This window comes from Moschus berezovskii, chromosome 8 (assembly GCF_049115385.1).
Source record: "Moschus berezovskii isolate FMDL1 chromosome 8, NW_MosBer_1.0, whole genome shotgun sequence".
NCBI classification, from domain to species: domain Eukaryota; kingdom Metazoa; phylum Chordata; class Mammalia; order Artiodactyla; family Moschidae; genus Moschus; species Moschus berezovskii.
Genome location: NC_142467.1, coordinates 476648 through 495986, shown reverse-complemented (window position 1 = coordinate 495986; position 19339 = coordinate 476648). Strand labels below are relative to the sequence as shown.

The following is a 19339-nucleotide window of genomic DNA, read 5'->3' as shown; positions in this document are numbered from 1 at the left end:
TTCTTAATGTTTACCTGATAATTAAAACCATTTGTACATATTTCTATGGCTTATAGGTTAAAAATTAATAATCCATGAATATTCCAATCTATATTTTATCTTAAACATATTCTGCAAAATACAAACAAAAACATTTTTACTATGGCAAATTTCAATTTTATAAGGAAGCCTAAGAGCAGTATTATGATCTTTCACACAGCCATTCCCCAGATTCAACAATTATCAATCTTTAATACAAACGTATAGAAAAATGCAGGTCATATAAACCCTGCACGTCATCTCCGATTATTTTGCAAGGCAATTCCCAGTAATATAATTTCATCCATAAACACGTATCTCCAGAAGATAAGGGCGTTTAAAACAGTGAGCGTCCCTCAGTCACGCGCGCCTCTTTGCGACCCTACGGCCGACAGTCACTGGAACGCTCCAGAACACGCGCGCGGGTAGCCGGTCCCTCCGCCAGCGGATCTTCCACACCCGGGATCGAACCCGGGGCTCCGCGCTGCAGGCGGACTCGACACCGGCCGAGCCACCGGGAGGCCCGGGCCTTTCGAAGCGTCCCCAGCCCCATTCGGATTAGACGTGTCCGCGCGGAACGCCCGGGCTAGGGTTTCCGCGTGCCCTCACCTCACTCTCCCGGCGGCGGGCTTCCCCTCTCGGCCCCGCCCCTCCGGGAAGGCGGCCTCGGGTCCGCTAGTCCGGGACGGCGGGGATCGCGCTCATCGTGCGCTACACTGGGGCCGCGGAACTCGGTGTTGGCTCCCCATCGCGTCCCGCGGGGAGCCACTTTTCAGCTGCACCGAAGACCGCCTCCGCTCGCTCGATTGGCCGCGAGCACCGGAAGCGCCAGGGCGCCGGAAGCGCCGGCCGAGGGTTGTGCCGCGCGAGACGCTCTGACGGGCCCGGGCGCGCGGTCTCCCAGGACTGGAGGCGCGAGGAGGCCGTCGGCGGCCGCGATGGAGCGGGGCCCGGGCGAACGCACCGCCAGCGCCCTTTTCGCCGGGTTCCGGGCCTTGGGGCTCTTCAGCAGCGACATTCCCCACGCGGTGCGGTTCAGCGCGCTGAAGCGCCGGTTCTACGTGACCACGTGCGTGGGCAAGAGCTTCCACACCTACGACGTGAGTGCCCCGGGGTCGCGCCGCCCTCCGCCCGGGCCGTGCGCCTGCGACGAGCCCCGGCAGCGGTCCGGCTGGGGGGTTGCGGGGGACGTCGCGGCTCCGCGACAGTGCTGGTTGGAAATAAACGCGGTGAAGGAAACCGCTCCCCCGGCCCTATTTACTTAGAAGGAGCTGCGAGGCATCTCACTGTGCAGTCCCTGACGGGAACCGCGTTAGAGACGCGGGCCGGAGTACGCTGGGGTAGCTGGGGAGGGTGAGGTTAGGCTCAGCCACCACGAGAAAGTTCAGAGGTGCCACATGCTCCAAACCTTGCAGCGTTTCTTTCCAAGAAGGATGTTCATTGTTTTGTAGCACCCTTACATGCACTAGGAAACCAGATCTCAGAAAAAGCTGTTATTTGCCCAACGGCCTTCCTGCTTGTTACTGATGGTTTTTTCTCTAAAATGTATCATCAGTCTTTGAAATAGCCTTTTGTTACTGTTTCCTTCTTTCGTCTTCTCCAGATGAAGGTATGCTCTGTGAAAGGTGGGGCCTTACTTGAGGAGGAGGTTAAAACTACTCAGTGTTAATCAAGCACTTTTCCTGGAACCTGATGTAAAGTTGTACTCCTAGAAAATATAAGCTTTCCTTGAAGGATTGTGAAAATCAGGTGGATTGTTAGCAAGAAGACTGGTTGTTGGTAACAAGTATAATTAGTGGAAGAGCAAGTGAGGTATGGAAAGGGAAGGCCATCTCCGAGATAGAGACGGTGTTGGTGATAGCACCTAACACTTATTGAACATTTACTGTATGACTGACTCCATTCTAACTCTTCACACACATTTTACTCATTGAATCCTCACAATAATCCTTTAAAATTAGGGACCCGTTTTAATCCTTAATTTATAAGTGAGGAATTTGAGGCACAGAGCGGTTTCTCAAAGTCACGTAGCTGGATCAGTAACCATAGGCTGGGGCCCACAAACAACAGCCTGCAAGCCAATTCTGCCAACATTTTGTTTTTGTATGACCTGTGACATTTTTATTTGTTTTATTCTGTCTGTGTTTATTCTAATAGTAGCATAATCTCCAAGTAAAATTTGCATAGTCGCAGGATGCAGTACAGTCAGATTTCGAGTGGGATGGAGATATCCATCTACTCTCAATTAAGAAACATAGATTATTTAATTCATCTTCAAGGGCACTTTTAGTCTTACACTGTCACATTCTTGAATTACTCCTTATACCCTTCTGTGCTCTATCCTTCTGAGCTAGATGGTTTTGACGTTTTTAAATGGCCGGGAAATAATCAAAAGAAGAATAATATTTCACAGCATATGATAGTTTTAAAGATTATATATCCATAAATCAAATTTATTGGAATACAGTCATGCACTTTTTTTTTTACCATATGTGGCTGCTTCTGTGATATGTTATCAGTTGAATGATTGCAACAAAGACCTCACAGATTGCAAAGCCTTAAAATATTTATTACATGACCCATATACTTAAAACTATATGTGATGCCTACTCTTCCATCACTGATGAAATAGTAGAAAATATAAGCTTTCCTAATAATGAGAATGGGCTTCCCTGGAGGCTCAGACTGTAAAAGAATCTGCCTGCAATGCAGGACCCGAGTTCAAGCCCTGGGTCAGGAAAATCCCCTGGAGAAAGGAATGGCTACCCACTCCAGTATTCTTGCCTGGAGAATTCCATGGACAGAGGAGCCTTGTGGACTACAGTGTATGGGGCCTCAAAGAGTTGGACACGACTGAGCGACTGAACTGAACTGAGTGACTAATCGGCTAGTAATGAAAATTAGTATCATCAGTGTCTTTTTAAGGAAGGACCGCATAGCAAATTTATGTATGAGGTTAGAGCTTAATCTTTAAGTACTAGATTATTATAATAATTTTTTGGTTAGTAAAAATTTAATCATTTGTTCTTTTTTTTAAAAACAGGTTCAGAAACTTAGTCTGGTTGCAGTAAGTAAGTATAGACTTTATCCTGAATTTGTGCGTGTTTAGTATCTTTTAACATTCTTTTAAAATTTTGACTTAAATTTAAGACTTTTTCACATATAAAATTTGACTTTTATATGTGAAACTTATAAAGATTTAGGCGTGTATTTATGGTAAATGTACATAGCTAACAAAAATGTCCAGGACAGGATTGTTTGTTACTTTCAGTTGTCATTTCTCTTTGGTCTTCTTTAAACTAATTCATCTCTCTTCGTGGTTTACAACATTGATAATTTTTAGAGTAGTGTAGGCTAGTCTTTTTTAAAGAATATTCTTCAATTTGACTATTTCTGATACTTCCTCATGATTAGATTCACGTTCTGCAGTGTTGCAAGAGTAGCAAAGAAATGATGCTGAATTCTCAGTGAAACATATCAGGAGGCACATGCTATTGGTTAGTCTTTTTCCTGGCAGTGAAAATTTTGATCATTTGATTAAGGTGACATTTATCAAGCAGCTCCTTTTAAAGACTTGCCCTTTGTAGCTAATCAGTGTAGTGAGTGCATGTGGTAAGACACATTGAAAGCGAAAGTGAAGTCGCTCAGTTGAGTCCAACTCTCTGCGACCCCATGGACTGGAGCCCACCACGTTCCTTCGTCCATGGGATCTCCCAAGCGAGAGTACTGCAGTGGATTGCCATCTCCTTCTCCAGGGGATCTTCACGACCCAGGGATCGAACCCGGGTTTTCCTCATTGTAGGCAGACACTTTACCGTCTCACTCTCAGACATCTCAGTCTTCTCAGACAGTAAAGTGTCTGCTTACAATGCTTACTCCTTGCAAGGAAAGTTATCACCAACCTAGACAGCATATTAAAAAGAAAAGACATTACTTTGCCAACAGAGGTCCGTCTAGTCAAGACTATGGTTTTTCCAGTGGTCATGTGAGAGTTGGACTATAAAGAAAGCTGAGCACTGAAGAATTGATGCTTTTGAACTGTGGTGCTGGAGAAGACTCTTGAGAGTCCCTTGGACTGCAAGGAGATCCAACCAGTCCATCCTAAAGGAGATCAGTCCTGAATATTCATTGGAAGAACTGATGCTGAGGCTGAAGTTCCAATACTTTGGCCACCTGATGCAGAGAGCTGACTCATTTGAAAAGACCCTGATGCTGGGAAAGATTTAGGGCAGGAGAAGGGGATGACAGAGGATGAGATGGTTGGATGGCATCACTGACTCGAGGAACATAGGTTTGGGTGAACTCTGGGAATTGGTGATGGACAGGGAGGCCTGGCGTGCTGCAATTCATGGGGTCGCAGAGAGTTGGACACGACTGAGCGACTGAACTGAACAATGAGGAAGACCCGGGTTCGATCCCTGGGTCGTGAAGATCCCCTGGAGAAGGAAATGGCAATCCACTCCAGTAATCTTGCTTGGGAGATCCCATGGACGGAGGAGCGTGGTAGGCTACAGTCCATGGGGTCGCAAAGAGTAGGACACGACTGAGCAACTTCACTTTCACTTTATATAGTCTTTACTGTTCAAAGTTTCATGTACTGCTGACTATCATTTAGTGGTGATTCTCACCTGAGTTATTAATAGGATGATTATCAAATAGTGATTTTCTGATTCTATCATTCCATTGTAAGAAAGAGTTTTCCTTTTTCCCACATTTTGATATTTTTTTGCAATGGAAGAATTTTTTTTCTTTTTAAAACTCTTTTATAGAATGAAGAGCTTGCCAGGACTGAGAGATTCTAGTTTCACCATCAAATGTGATCTTTGTAAGAGAAACAGAGCTATATGGATTTAGAGTGTATGTCTGATAAATTTAATTTTTTAAAAAGGTTATAGAAGGCGGTAGAAGGGCAATACTAAAATGATAAACCTATAAAAGTAGTATTTGGAAATGGAATAACAGCGTGAACGATACTTAAAACAATTCTCTATATTTTAACGGCCCTGCCCCCAAAATGGGAAATAAAAAGTAAAAGCCCATGTGACCATGGTAGTGAAAGAGGAATCAGGAAATCCTGATGAGGAATGGCTGGAGGTGATAGGCATGTTTACCTTGGAGAAGACTAAGTGGAAACCATACTATTCACTTGAAAGGGTCAGCGTGTAGAATATCATATGGATTTTTTTTTTAAGTTACTCCAAACGGTGGAGTTAAGAGTTCTCAGTTTTGACCTACTTTTAAAATATTCTGAAGTTGTTAGGAGCTTGATGTTGCTGAAGGCATTCACGTGGAGATTAGATGACCATCTGCCAGAGTTTTGTGTATTGAGTGAGGATTTTTTTCCCCAAATAACCTCAAAAAGCTTCTCAGTTCTTTAGGATTATGTTCTTGTGTCCGCAGATACTGGACATTAATTCTCTTAGGGAAAGTCAAGGTGATGCCATATTTTCAGTGTGATTGTTATTATTAGATGTCTAAAATAACACTGAAGTCTAAATTTTATGCTCTGTCATACATACATATTTTTAAATTATAAGAAATTAAAGATGTTATATGCATAATTGAAGTCTGTATTTGTTCCACAATCTTAAATATCTTTATTTCTTAAAAAATATGTTTACTTTTTTCATTTTATATTTCTTTTTTTCCAGGTAACTCTCTCCCACAGGACATCTGCTGTATGGCAGCTGATGGGAGGTTAGTCTTTGCTGCTTATGGGAATGTTTTCTCTGCATTTGCCCGTAATAAAGAGGTTTGTATCGTTGAACTGTTTTTCGTTTTTTTTTTGCAGTCAGTGATTGATTGTCATGGTAGTGGGAGGGAACTTTAATGTTGCTCTTCTTCATCTGAGACACTCTCAATGTATTATTTTTGTTTGTTTTTTAATGTATATTCACTTTGCTGGAGAAAGAGAAAGTTGATTTCATCAAATTTTCATAATCAGTTAAAAGTGATGCTTTAGTTCAATTTTCTTTGCCTGGGATCAGCCTTAGAATCATTTGAGCACCTAGCTGCTACAGCTTGTTTGTTTCCAACCAGGTCGCATCTCTGGAATTTTCTACTTTGTTTATTTGGTTGGGGTAGGATTCAGTCAAGAGTATTTAAAAAATATTTTCCTAAGAGATTGACATCTGTACCACTGCTTTATGTGGATTGATTTTTTCTTTATGAATATCATAGCCCATGACTCATTTTCTAAGGCCCAGGTGCTTGTTGCCTACATAGAAAAAGCTAGATCCTCTGCTCTCTCTACTAAGGGAGTATCTTTTCTTGTCTTAATCTACTTGTTGGTTTCTGAGTTTGTCCTGGGATGACTAATTTGAGAGATGACCTGCCGCTCGTGGTCCAGAATGAAAGGGAATGTGGCCATGGGGGTAGCTAGATAGCCAGGTGATGGAATTACTGTGCTTCTCGAAGGCTGACTCAGACTAACGATGTTTGTCACCAGCGTTTTCCATCATCTCTACCTGTGGCAGAGGAAGGCAACTTAAAGTTCTTTAATGGGAGTTTTTGTTTTGAAAGTCAGTAAAAGTTTTTTTAGAGAGTCAGGGTCCTTTTTTTGTTCAAAATATTGCAGTGTGCAGTTTTTCCCGGGAGATAAATGTACAGATTAGGAGTAGAAAGGTATCAGAGACTATGAACTGTAGGAAACTATTACCATCCATAGGGCCAGAGGGAGAAGGAGAAGAAAGAGCATTCCTGGAGCCTGGTGAGGACTGAAACCGGGGGGGAAGGGACTGTAATTAGTGAGGGTATAGCTGCTGCTGTCAGGGTAAGAGCGTCTGTGTCCAGACAGAAAGCTGGAGGCGAGAAGTATCCTATATCACCGTCCCTTGTCTTCTGTGGGAGCCAGCTGGTGGTGGCTGTAGAGGTCAGCCTTCTAGAACAGCCCGCTTTTCTAGAATGCATGGAGTTGTGCTGGTTGGCTTGGCTGAGGGACCCAGCTGTTTGCATTCCTTCTCCCTAAGCTTGTTTGAAAAGCTGAGCCTTGAAGATTTCATTTCTGTGTTCCTAGCCCATGTTTCATAATTGTACTCTCTGGGGGAGCAGGTGAAAACATGTGATTCCTTGCTGTTTGTTGATCTAACCTTGGGTAATGGAAAATTGGACATGTCTTAATGTGAGCATCTTCAGGATTTGCGTGGGTGTTTTTTTGTTGTTAATACAAATAATATTACATGATGAATGAATAATATGAAATTCTTTTGAATTTTGACATTGCAGGTAGTACATACCTTTAAGGGTCATAAGGCAGAAATCCATCTTTTGCAACCCTTTGGGGATCATGTTATCTCTGTTGATACTGACAGCGTTCTTATTATTTGGCACATATATTCAGAAGGTAAGAATTAACCAATTTATTGCTTTATCTTGGAATAGTGTGTGTGTAACTAAAATATCTCTGTAAGGATGACTTCTGTACCAGAGGTTTCACGTGTAAGCAGTAAAAACTTTTTAAGAATCTTTAATGTGTATAAGGAAAAGGGTTCTAAGTAAAAAAAATTGCTAAGCAGTTTTAGGTAGTTGAGCTGTTTATAATGCTTTGCATTATAGTTCTCCAAGTTTAATGACTTGTGATATTTTCTCTGTGGGGTGAATTTTGGTGTATACTTCCACCTGAGTAATACTTGGTTTGTATTTTCAACTTTCATAAGTGAGATTGTAATAGTAAACTTGAAGATCCAGTCATCTGAAGGAAGATAAACATCCTTTTTCTAAGGATGAGTCAGTGTCCTTTAATTGTGATTTTCTTAAACAGTGTCACTGTGCTATGTTTATAGGGCCGTGTTACCACCAAAGGTTAGGAATTTATCACCAGAATAACCCCAGCTTTCGTCAGGTAAAAGACTGTGGGGTCTGTCATGAATTAAAGCTTTTAAGTTTTTTGATCTGTGTGCATTTTTAGCGTTTGTTACCTCTTGATTAACTCATTTTTTGAGGTAGTATGTTTATTTTTAGAAAAAGTCTTAGGGATTGCCCTCCTGGCAGTCATTCCATGTTCTTGTACAGATTAGCCACTCTTGTTTTTTCTTTGCTCAAGTGGAGGGAACAGAATTTCAAACATAGTCCCTATGCAGGTAGATATAAAAAGGCCTTTTATGAAGTTAGAGAATCTGACTCTTAAGAGTTCAGCCAGCTTTCTGTTGAGACTGATGGCCAGCTTTTTGTTCCTCTTGCAGCAGCACAGTGTTTTTAGGGAGCTGTTTGTAGTGATCTTAAGTAAGACTGCTAGTTACAAATAGAGGCAAGAATCTTTTAAAATAATATTTAAGTAAAAGATTCTATAATTCTTGTCTGTTATCTATGCTCCTTAAACTGGGGTACACATACTCCTGGAGTATGCAGCAGCAACCAGAGAGAATGAAACTAAAGTTTAAGAGAAGTGTTCGTTCTCTGATACTCAAGTTCATTGGGAAATTAAGTGAGAAAGTGTTTTCATCATGGATGAACTGTAGAGTAGAAAACAAAATTCACACGCAGGAATTTTAAGCATGTGATGTTTCAAAAAACGTTTTGATCTTGTGACAAAAGACAGCAGGTTGTGCCATTTTCCACTCAGCAGGACTGCAGGTTCTTTTCCTCTCCTCCGTTACTCCTCCGTGTAACTGAGAAGGCCTGCTTTTAGTTTCATTTTAAGTTTGCCTCTGACTTTTTATATATTTGAGGAGCTGATCAGGCTCTTTAGATGGTTGAACCTTCCTTCCCATGCACTTCATTCAGAACATTAGCTGCCTCTTGATCAAATTATAAAAATACTAAGTCTGATCCCTTAGTGTCATTTTTTTTTTTGAACTCTTATTTTCATCCTGTAAACCAGTTTGGCAGTGACTAACATTTTAAGTAGGATTGATATTAGAACTTTTAGAAAATTCTTGACAATCTAAGTAAATTTACAAGTTGTCCCTTATCACATATATTTAATTTCTCAGGGAATGTTTCTAAGTTAGTATATGTCTTTGCTTTATATTAGTATATAAATCTTTGATATGGTAGATTTTAAGTGCTAAATATATAGGTGTATGAAAAATATTTTAAACTGTTTTATTTTGTGTACTATTTATAACCTTTACTTTTGTAGAAGAATACCTGCAATTGTCTTTCGATAAATCAGTATTTAAAATTTCTGCAATTTTGCACCCAAGTACCTACTTGAATAAAATACTTCTTGGCAGTGAACAAGGAAGCCTCCAGTTATGGAATGTAAAATCCAAGTAAGCTCTGTATTTACAACATAAGTTATTCCTTCCTTATCCTCATCTATTACTCCCTAAAGCATTCTTGAAGTCTGTCAATTCTCCTTTCTTTTATATCTTTTTTGGCGAGTTTTCAGTAAATATACCTGTTCCTGGGGTTGTTACTCATGGAATCACATATCTGAAAGCTGGGATATGGTTCTGGAACATGGTAGGCAGCTTCATAAATGCTCATTAAAAACTATATACTAATATCTTTAGTCACTGTAAAGAATTCATAAAACTGTAATGAAGGCTTTAGTACACAAGATCAGAAAAATAATTGAGATTGTCACTGAATAGCTTCTCAATAAACTAAAACATTAGATGGCGACACAAGTCAGTGTTTATTTAGTGCTAGCATTTAGGTATGGTTTTCATGGTAGAAGCATATTCATCTTCAAGCATGAACATGATGAATGTCTATAATATTGTTAGTATAGCTAGGGGGATAGATAAATGACAGTGAACATCTCTGCCTGTTATTTGTATTTTATCCAGAGAATAGAGTGGCAGCTCAGTTTTCTTTGTGTAATCATTAAAAGAGCAGTCAGAAATATTTGATCATCCAGATTTTCCTTTCCAAAGCCCTTACAAATTCGAAAGGGAAAATAAGTTTTTCAGAGGTTTAGTTTAGTTCAGTCTCTCAGTCGTGTCCGACTCTTTGTGACCCCATGAATCACAGCATGACAGGCCTCCCTGTCCATCACCAACTCCCAGAGTTCACTCAAACTCATGTCCATAGAGTCGGTGATGCCATCCAGCCATCTCATTCTCTGTCTTCCCCTTCTCCTGCCCGCAATCCCTCCCAGCATCAGAGTCTTTTCCAGTGAGTCAACTCGTCGCATGAGGTGGCCAAAGTATTGCAGTTTCAGCTTTAGCATCAGTCCTTTGAGTGAACACCCAGGACTGATCTCCTTTAGAATGGACTGGTTGGATCTCCTTGCAGTCGAAGGGCCTCTCAAGAGTCTTCTCCAACACCACATTTCAAAAGCATCAATTCTTTGGCGATCAGCTTTCTTCACAGTCCAACTGTCACATCCATACATGATCATTGGAAAAGCCATAGCCTTCAGTAGACGGATCTTTGTTGGCAAAGTAATGTCTCTGCTTTTTAACATGCTATCTAGGTTGATCATAACTTTTCTTCCAAGGAGTAAGTGTCTTTTAATTTCATGGCTGCAGTCAGCATCCACAGTGATTTTGGAGCCCAAAAAAATAAAGTCTGACACTGTTTCCACTGTTTCCCCATCTATTTCCCATGAAGTGATGGGACCAGATACCATGATCTTCGTTTTCTGAATGTTGAGCTTCAAGCCAACTTTTTCACTCTCCTCTTTCACTTTCATCAATGTTTATCCTATTAGTTATTAGTTTTAAATCAGTATTTCTGTTCAGCTTAACAAATATCATTGACTACCTGTTCTGTAATAGGCTAGGAAATAATGATGGAAATATTCTCTGCCCCAAGGTTATCTCTTTAGGTTTTGTGTGAGAGTGACCTAATCTGTGCCTAAAGAATTTAGTATATGGATAAATATTTTATTGTCATTATAAGAATCACAGGTGTCTCTGCTCTATAAGCTGTCATTCATGGCTTGATTGTGAAATTCAGAGCAGCGTCACTGTTGTCATATAACAGTCGTGTAGCATACACGTGGCATTGTCAATTCAGTCACCCAGTCGTGTCCGACTCTGCGACCCCATTGGCCGCAGCGCTCCAGGCCTCCCTGTCCGTCACCAGGTAGTAGTCCTGTTCGTGTCAGGGTTCCGGTATCATGTTGCAGTAAACAGTGAGGTCTGCCTGTATGCTAAGATTTTATTTTAAATTGTATCTGTCACATAAAATAGTTTTTACTCATGTGTTTGTTTTTCTTTCTCTTTTTAATTTCTCCAAGAGGCTGCATGGTATCGTAGTTCTTAGCAGCTTAGGATCTGAGTCTCTCTGGGCTCTGTCAGTATTAGCCTTGTAATCTTAAGCTTAATTTTTTCATGTGATTAAGTTTCTTCATTTCTTCATCTGAAAAATGGTGCTGTTTACGTCATAGCATTACTTTGAGTGTTAGATAGATTAATATACCTACTTAGAACAGTGTGGGGCAGAGTAAGAACTTAATAAATAGTTACTATATCATTTTTTAATATGTAATTAATTTTGTTTTTCTCCCCTCCAAAAAATAGCTTTCAACTATTTTTCCTTTTGTAGTAAACTTCTGTATACATTTGCGGGATGGAAAGTTGGAGTGACAGCGCTTCAGCAGGTTAGTATTTTTCTGTTAAGTTAGATAAGAAATGAAGGCAATAGTAGGATCTTTAAGTTTCAGGGGCCAACCATATGTGTGGACCTAAAGACAAAATAATGTATAGACTAGTTTTTTATAAATATTACCCCACAAAACAGTGTTTTGGAAATAGAATTGAAAACAATGCCTTTGTTTATAAATATTTGTGAAAACCTTTTTGCCTGGAATTAGTCTCTTAATCCTGTGGTTGGTGTGGATCCGTGTTTACCCATCATTTTGTATGCATATAGAGTCCAGTGCCTTGGTCAGTGTGGAGATGAGGTTTTTCAGTGAAGCAGGTGAGTTTGTAGGTCGTACAGAGAACTTTGTCAGTGTGTTGAGGGATTTGTGACTTGAGCTAATTGGTCTGTTCAGTTCAGTCTCTCAGTCGTGTCTGAGCCTTCGTGACCCCATGGACCACAGCACGCCGGGCCTCCCTGTCCATCATCAACTCCCGGAGTTTACTCAGACTCATCTCCATTGAGTCAGTGATGCCATCCAGCCATCTCATCCTCTGTCGTCCCCTTCTCCTCCTACCTTCAATCAGTGCCCAGTATTAATTGTTCATTAGATGCTGGACTCTTCCAGATATAACTGCTTTTTGTCTTTATGAGTTTGTAGAACTGTATGTCTGAATGGCTGTATTGCTGCAGAGAACCTTACATGTTGGACATGTATACGGGCCGTGCACCTTATCTTTCCAAATACCCCTTGCTTACACCTGCTCGGTTTATATTCAGTCCTCATTCTCTGACTTCCGTCACCTTGCTTTGCTTTCACCTGCCCAGAAGATCCCAAAGGTGATGATTAGGTTCTTTGAGGGCCAGCCGTCGTATTTGTTTTCATATCCTCAGCTTCTACACAGGGTCTCATGCATAGTAATTACTTGATGGCAAATTAATCACATGTTTAGCCTGATTTCATTTTGTAATGGTATTGGACATTGATCTTCTGTTCTTAAATACAGAAACGTAATATAGAGTCTGTATGTAATACTACTGTATAAAATGAAGATTAAAGTCATAGACTGTTAGAGCTGGAACAGACTAATTGTATAACCTATTTGCCTTTTAACATGGGTTATAGGTTTTTCTTGCATTCTTTGGGTAGACAATTCTTCACTTCCTTTGTAGTTGGCCTTTTATGTTGCCGTGCATATGGCGAGCCTTTACATGTTTTCTAAGGGTTGTCTTTTTTTGGTTTCCATTTAGGCAATAATGATCTGTATTGATTTCACATATCAGTTCCTTTTGTATTATGGCTGTTTTCTTAATGAGTTAACTATGTTTGTGGGTGGGGAAATGATGACGACTACCAGACTGAAGCTGGGAAGTAATTTGGAAAAACCATTCCTAAACACTTCTATGCCAGATATCAATTAAAGTATGCCAGAATGACAATATTCGTTGTTTTTGCCATCTCCAGAAATATATTCCATTATTAATACTTATTTTGGTAACACATAAATAATGATGTGATCATCAGTATTATTAAAGCTATTTGATTAAGAAAATAAGTTGAATCATTTAATTTTCAGGCACCAGCTGTAGATATTGTGGCTGTTGGTCTCATGTCAGGTCAGGTTATCATTCACAACATTAAATTTGATGAAACGTTAATGAAGTTTTGTCAAGACTGGGGACCTATTACTTCGATTTCATTTCGCACAGGTAACTCTTAACTTGTTTATGGATGAAAATTAAGAACACTTCAGATGTATTACTTTGAAGTTCATAGAAGTTTTCTTAATATTTGTTTATAATTTAATCTAATGGAAATGAATGAAATACTGGAAGATAAAGAGCCAAAGGAGTATTGGTAGATGATTGGTTTATAGTCTTTTATTTTAAATCTATATTTATGGATTAAAAGAGTGGAGAGAAGCATTGTTAAGTTGTTTGATGGTGCATGTTTTTCTTAGTGTATTCTATCTTAACAACAGATGGTCACCCGGTAATGGCAGCTGGAAGCCCATGTGGCCATATTGGACTCTGGGATCTAGAAGACAAAAAGTTAATCAATCAAATGAGAAATGCACATTCTACAGCGATTGCTGGACTGACATTTCTCCACAGAGAGCCGCTTCTGGTCACAAACGGTGCTGACAACGCTCTCAGGGTACTGTGGTTATTGCCACCTTCCTTTGGGTTATTACAAGCCTGCTTTGATGTATCAGCCTGAAACCTAGCGGGTAAAAGGAATATGGGATAAGACAGTGATATAGATGAAATAAAAGGCATAGCAGACTGCCTGATTTTCATGAAGTGAGAGAGTTGTGCTGTGCTCAGTTGCTCAGTCATGTCTGACTCTTTGTGACCCTGTGAACTGTCTCTCGCCAGGCTGTGTCCATGGGATTTTCCAGGCAAGGTTATTGGAGTTGGAGAGAGTTAGCTTATCTTTTCCCTAACCTGTACTGCAGGATCAGTGATCTGCAGGCATTACCCAATGCCAGTAGATTTATGTAGAAGATGGTTTGACTGCTTGCAGATCTCTTGTAGGAAAAGCCTTACTTTTTTTCATTTCTTGGCAGATATGGATATTTGATGGTCCTGCAGGTGAAGGCCGGCTTCTGAGATTCAGAATGGGACATAGTGCCCCTCTTACCAAAATAAGATATTATGGACAAAATGGACAACAGATTCTTAGTGCAAGTGAGTTTCTGCTTTGTGCTGTTAGTTTAATTCAGCAGGTAATGAGAACAAAGTGTTTGATATTTACTAGGTTTGATATTTATACATTTTTAGATTCAGATGTCCCTTTGAGAGACTTGAAAATCTGGGTAAAATGAGGTGATTGTTTTTGAATACTTCAGTAAACACTAGCTGATAATACTTTTATTTGGAATGTCATTCTGTTTCGTAATCGTTGGAGTCAGAATGGACAAATTCCAGAAATGTGGCCCTTGCCTGTTCAGATAATCTGCTGGCATTTATTAGCACCTCATTTTATCCTTTGTTTTTACTAAATGGCATTCCATGGGCAGTTGAATATTATAAATGAGGTAGTTAAAATCAGCTTCCTTTTAAAGCGCTGCCAACTAACTTCAAACTTTTTATAGAATCTAATTTTATAAGTGTCATGATTCAAATGGTCCATTGTTTTGATGAAGCTTGATTAGACATTTTCTGTGTATATCAACAGGTCAGGATGGAACACTCCAGTCATTTTCCACAGTACATGAAAAATTTAACAAGAGCTTGGGACATGGTAGGTCTTTGCAAAATGGAAAAAAAGCTACTGGTCATAAAAAAATTCATCTCACAGAGTCTGGGAGATAACCAGAGGAGGTTTCATTATTAAATTTCCTCTTTCTTAGGATAAAATAGAATTCCCTTATATGAAAGAGCAGTAATAAGATCTGTAAGTCAGTATTGCTGTAGAAGTGGTTGAGGTGCTACTGTAAGATTGAAGAGTTAGGTATCTTAGGTGGTAAAAACATAATGCTACCACCAGAAGACAGTGATAATGCAATTGGAGCCATCTGCTCAGTTCAGTTCAGTCACTCAGTCGTGTCTGACTCTTTGCGACCCCACAGACGGCAGCACGCCAGGCCTCCCTGTCCATCACCAACTCCTAGAGTTTACCCAAACCCATGTCCATTGAGTTGGTTATGCCATCCAACCATCTCATCCTCTCTCGTCCCCTTCTCCTCCTGCCCGCAATCTTTCCCAGCATCAGGGTCTTTTCAAATGAGTCAGTTCTTCGCATCAGGTGGCCAAAGTATTGGAGTTTCAGCTTCAACATCAGTCCTTCTAGTGAACACTCAGGACTGATCTCCTTTAGGATGGACTGGTTGGATCTCTTGCAGTCCAAGGGACTCTCAAGAGTCTTCTCCAACACCACAGTTCAAAAGCATCAGTTCTTTGGCGCTCAGCTTTCTTTATGGTCCAACTGTCACATCCATACATGACCACTGGAAAAACCATAGCCTTGACTAGACGGACCTTTGTTGGCAAAATAATGTCTCTTGCTTTTTTTTAATATGCTGTCTAGGTTGGTCATAACTTTCCTCCCAAGGAGTAAGTGTCTTTTAATTTCATGTTGCAGTTACCATCTGCAATGATTTTGGAGCCCCCCAAAATAAAGTCAGCCATTGTTTCCCCATCTATTTGCCGTGAAGTGATGGGACCGCCTACCATGATCTTAGTTTTCTGAATGTTGAGCTTTAAGCCAGCTTTTTTCACTCTCCTCTTTCACTTTCATCAAGAGATTCTTTAGTTCTTCTTCACTTTCTGCCATAAGGGTGGTGTCATCTGTGGAATGCAGAATCTAAAGATGGAAAAGAGCTTACAGAAAGCCTCAAAGTGGGAAGGGTCCCATCTTTCTGCCAGAAGGGATTTTTAAATTTTCTATTCATGCCCACGTTTTTTATCATTTTTGTTAAAAATATTCAGGCTTATTTATAATTAAACTTCTTTGTAAGTTGATATCCTGGCTATTCATACATGTACATACTTCCAGATGAATTTCAGAATTAATTTTACATCAACATCCACAGTTATAATTCTTAGAATCAAATTGGAGAGATTTGATATCTTTTAAGAATTGTCTCATCTAGGAATATGATATATCCCCATTCAAGTCGTCTTTAATGTTCCTCAGTAAAGGTTTTTAGTTTTTCTCTTACTGGTCCTGCATATTTAAGATTCAGTTCAGTTCAGTCTCTCAGTCGTGTCCGACTCGGTGGTATTTTATATATTTTAATATAATTTGCTATTTTTTTTTGCTAATATTGTAAATGCAGTCTCTTCATTTATATTCTAATGCAATTTTTAATACCACTAAGATAGTAGTAATAACATAATCTTTATTTTAAAGGTTTTTAAATTTTTAAATGGGAATGTCTTGAACTTTACATATAAAGTACAATGAATTAGCTTTTCTCTTACATACATTTTTCATCAAGAAGAATTCATAGCTATATTCCCCTCTCACCTAACCCCAGGATTAATAAATAAAAAGAGAGTCAAACGTAAAGGACTTCAGAATACCATGTCAGTGAGACTTCCACCCATCACAGAGTTTGCAGCTGGTAAGAAGCTTTGTGTTGTGTTTCGAATTCTGCCCTGTCATTTATTTCCTTCTGTGTGTTTCTTTATTTTCTCCATTTTAGTAAATGTTTTTACAAATACTAATAAGCATCTGGAGGGTCACTAGAATATATTTATTTCTTCCATTTTAACAAATGTTTTAGCAAACAATAGTAAGAATCCAGGATGCATCCCAAATGCATGGAAGTCTTGTGTGAAGACTGAAAATGACTTATTTATAATTGGAACTTGTTATCTATTAATTCTAGGCTTTGTTCTCTCTAAACTAATAAACAATATTTGCTATATTATTTTGTAACTCTTCTAATTTATTCTATCATAAGCCTGGTATAAGAAAGACACTAATGTAAAAAGGTGAGAACTGATAATATAGAGCTTTGGCTAACTTATTTAAGATCTGAACACACGGCGGTCTTAGTGAACTGTGTCATCGGAGCAGTGCATCATTCCAAGAAACAATTTTAAGGAAAATGTAGATAGATGATAAGACTGTTGAGTGAAAGCTATCGTAGAAATAATTGTTTATGCACCATTTCCATTTATAACAACCTGAGTAATATTTTTTTTTTAACTCTAAGTATCCTCCTGTCATATGCTGAAACTCTTTCGGCGACCCCTTAATTGCCTTTTTGGGTGGGATTTCTCCCCTTAACACGGCTTTTAAGACTGTCGGTCGCGCGGCTCAGTCAGTGGCTTTGCCCTCCTCCCACCCCTCAGGAAAATGCTGCACTTACTGTTGTGCTTAATTGTGTTTGAGTTATGCTTGGGCCCATCTGTGTGTGTCTCAATCCCTCTCCTCTGCACACCCCCAATCCGTTAATTTCTACCTGCTTTACTTCTTTCAAGGAGACATTTATTACTCTCCCCAGATCTCTTAGTAAACTCCTCCTGAATGCTCTTAAAAGACACTTAATCTTACTGTAATTTCTTCTAATCAGAATTTCTTGTTCGATTGGAAACTCATTGTTAGCAGGAATTACCTGTTTACCATACTGTATCTTAGTGCTGAATTATAACATAGAAGATTAAATGCTTATTAAATAGGTGAATGAGTGAGTGATTTTAATTATGTTTTAGAGGAAGCTCGTGAAAGTGACTGGGATGGTATCATTGCTTGCCATCAGGGTAAGCTCTCTTGCTCCACCTGGAACTACCAGAGATCTACCATAGGCGCCCACTTCCTCCGGCCGGAAGGGCTGGAGACGGACAGCACAACTGCGACAGTAAGTGGCGTGTTTGCAAGGGCGCTTGCTCCTGTAAACCTGTCCTGTGGTGTCTCATTAAACAGGAGCAGAGAACACAGTTTAACAGTTGACACTATTCCCTAAGAGTGTTAAAGTTTTCCAGCTTGGTTGTCTCATTAAACAGGAACAGAGAACACACTTTAACGTTTGAAACTATTCCCTAAGAGTGTTAAAGTTTTCCAGCTTGGAGAGAAGCTGGAAATTATATATATAGATTTTTTTATATGTATATATATTTTTTATAGATTTTAAGATTTAAAATTGTTACAATTTCAATAAAATTTTATCATGATTTTATTAAAATCTTTAAGGTTTTAACTTATATTTTATTTATTTTAAAATGTATTTTATTTAAAACTTATTTTAAAATCTTTAAGATTTTAACTTATTGTAGATTTAAGTTAAGCTTTGCTAGACTAGATGTGGTATATTGGTTATTTAAATTTTCTGTTTAATATAGGATTACTCAGAATACCCTTTGAGGGGGGTTTCGGCATTTATCAATATACTTTCTTACCTGAATTATGTTTTCTTCCTTCCTTTTCTCTTTCAATGTAGGAGTAAGATTCAGCTAAATCTTTAGTGAGTTAAAGGTGTAGAAGTTATTTAAATTCTTTATTTCTTATATTTGTCTGATTGAGTACTGTCTAAGCCTTTTTTAAATATAGTTTTCTAAATGCCACTGTTAACTTATAACTTCTTACTCTATTAATATTTTATTTTGTTTTCTCTTGATAATAATGTAAATCTTCTGTTGAGTTCAGATTTTAAGGTATACAGAAATGATGTCAAATTTGATTTGCAGAAATGTTGCCTCTGCTTTTACTGATATAAAATTTACTTACCATGAAATTCATTCATTTAAAATGTATACTTTAGTGGGTTTTAGTGTATTCATAGAATTTTGCTGTTATCACCAAAATCTAATCAATCTAATTTTAGAATATTCTCATCACTAAAAAGAAACCCTATACCCACTGACAATTATCCTCGTTCTCTCACGTTTCCCCCCATCTCCCCAATCCAGGCAACCTCAGTGCCTGTTCTGGGCATTTCACATGGATAGAGTCATAGAACACATGGCCTTCGTGACTGTCTTCTGTTTTAAGGTTCATCCATGTTGTAGGATGTATCAGTACTTTATTCCTTTGATGAATAATATTTTATAGATAAAACCACATTTTGTTTAGCCATTGATAGTTGATAGACATTTGTATTGTTTCTCGTTTTGGGGTATTATAAATAATGCTCCTGCACAAGCTCTTGTGTGGACGTATGTTTTTGTTGTCTCTGTGTTTATACCTTGTTAGATCACCTAACATAATGTAACTCTTTAATGTTTTTGAGGAACTGACAACCTGTTTTCCAAAGTGGCTGCACAATTTTATATTCCCACCAGCAATAAACATGAGATGGCTTTGCTTTTAATTAGATTTTAAATTTCTGTTACCAGTGTTTTATAGTTGTCAGTACGCAATGTATAAGAGTTCCAATTCCTGTGTGTCTGTTCC

The 19339-nt window shown here is 39.1% G+C and overlaps 1 protein-coding gene across 2 annotated transcripts in view; it reads left to right on the top strand.

The window, feature by feature from the left end:
• Window positions 1–846: 846 nt before the first annotated feature.
• Window positions 847–19339, top strand: part of WDR36 (WD repeat domain 36) — a 42431-nt gene continuing 23938 nt past the window's right edge. For both annotated transcript variants that reach the window (XR_008686464.2, XM_055430428.2), the window contains exons 1-12: window positions 847–1118; window positions 3062–3089; window positions 5670–5770; window positions 7243–7360; window positions 9098–9230; window positions 11458–11512; window positions 13071–13203; window positions 13476–13651; window positions 14064–14184; window positions 14675–14740; window positions 16479–16565; window positions 17662–17807. Coding sequence is in view for 1 of the 2 variants with exons in the window: in XM_055430428.2 (XP_055286403.2) it covers window positions 957–1118; window positions 3062–3089; window positions 5670–5770; window positions 7243–7360; window positions 9098–9230; window positions 11458–11512; window positions 13071–13203; window positions 13476–13651; window positions 14064–14184; window positions 14675–14740; window positions 16479–16565; window positions 17662–17807 (1326 nt within the window). In the remaining variant the exon portion in view is untranslated. The remainder of the gene's footprint in view (window positions 1119–3061; window positions 3090–5669; window positions 5771–7242; window positions 7361–9097; window positions 9231–11457; window positions 11513–13070; window positions 13204–13475; window positions 13652–14063; window positions 14185–14674; window positions 14741–16478; window positions 16566–17661; window positions 17808–19339) is intronic.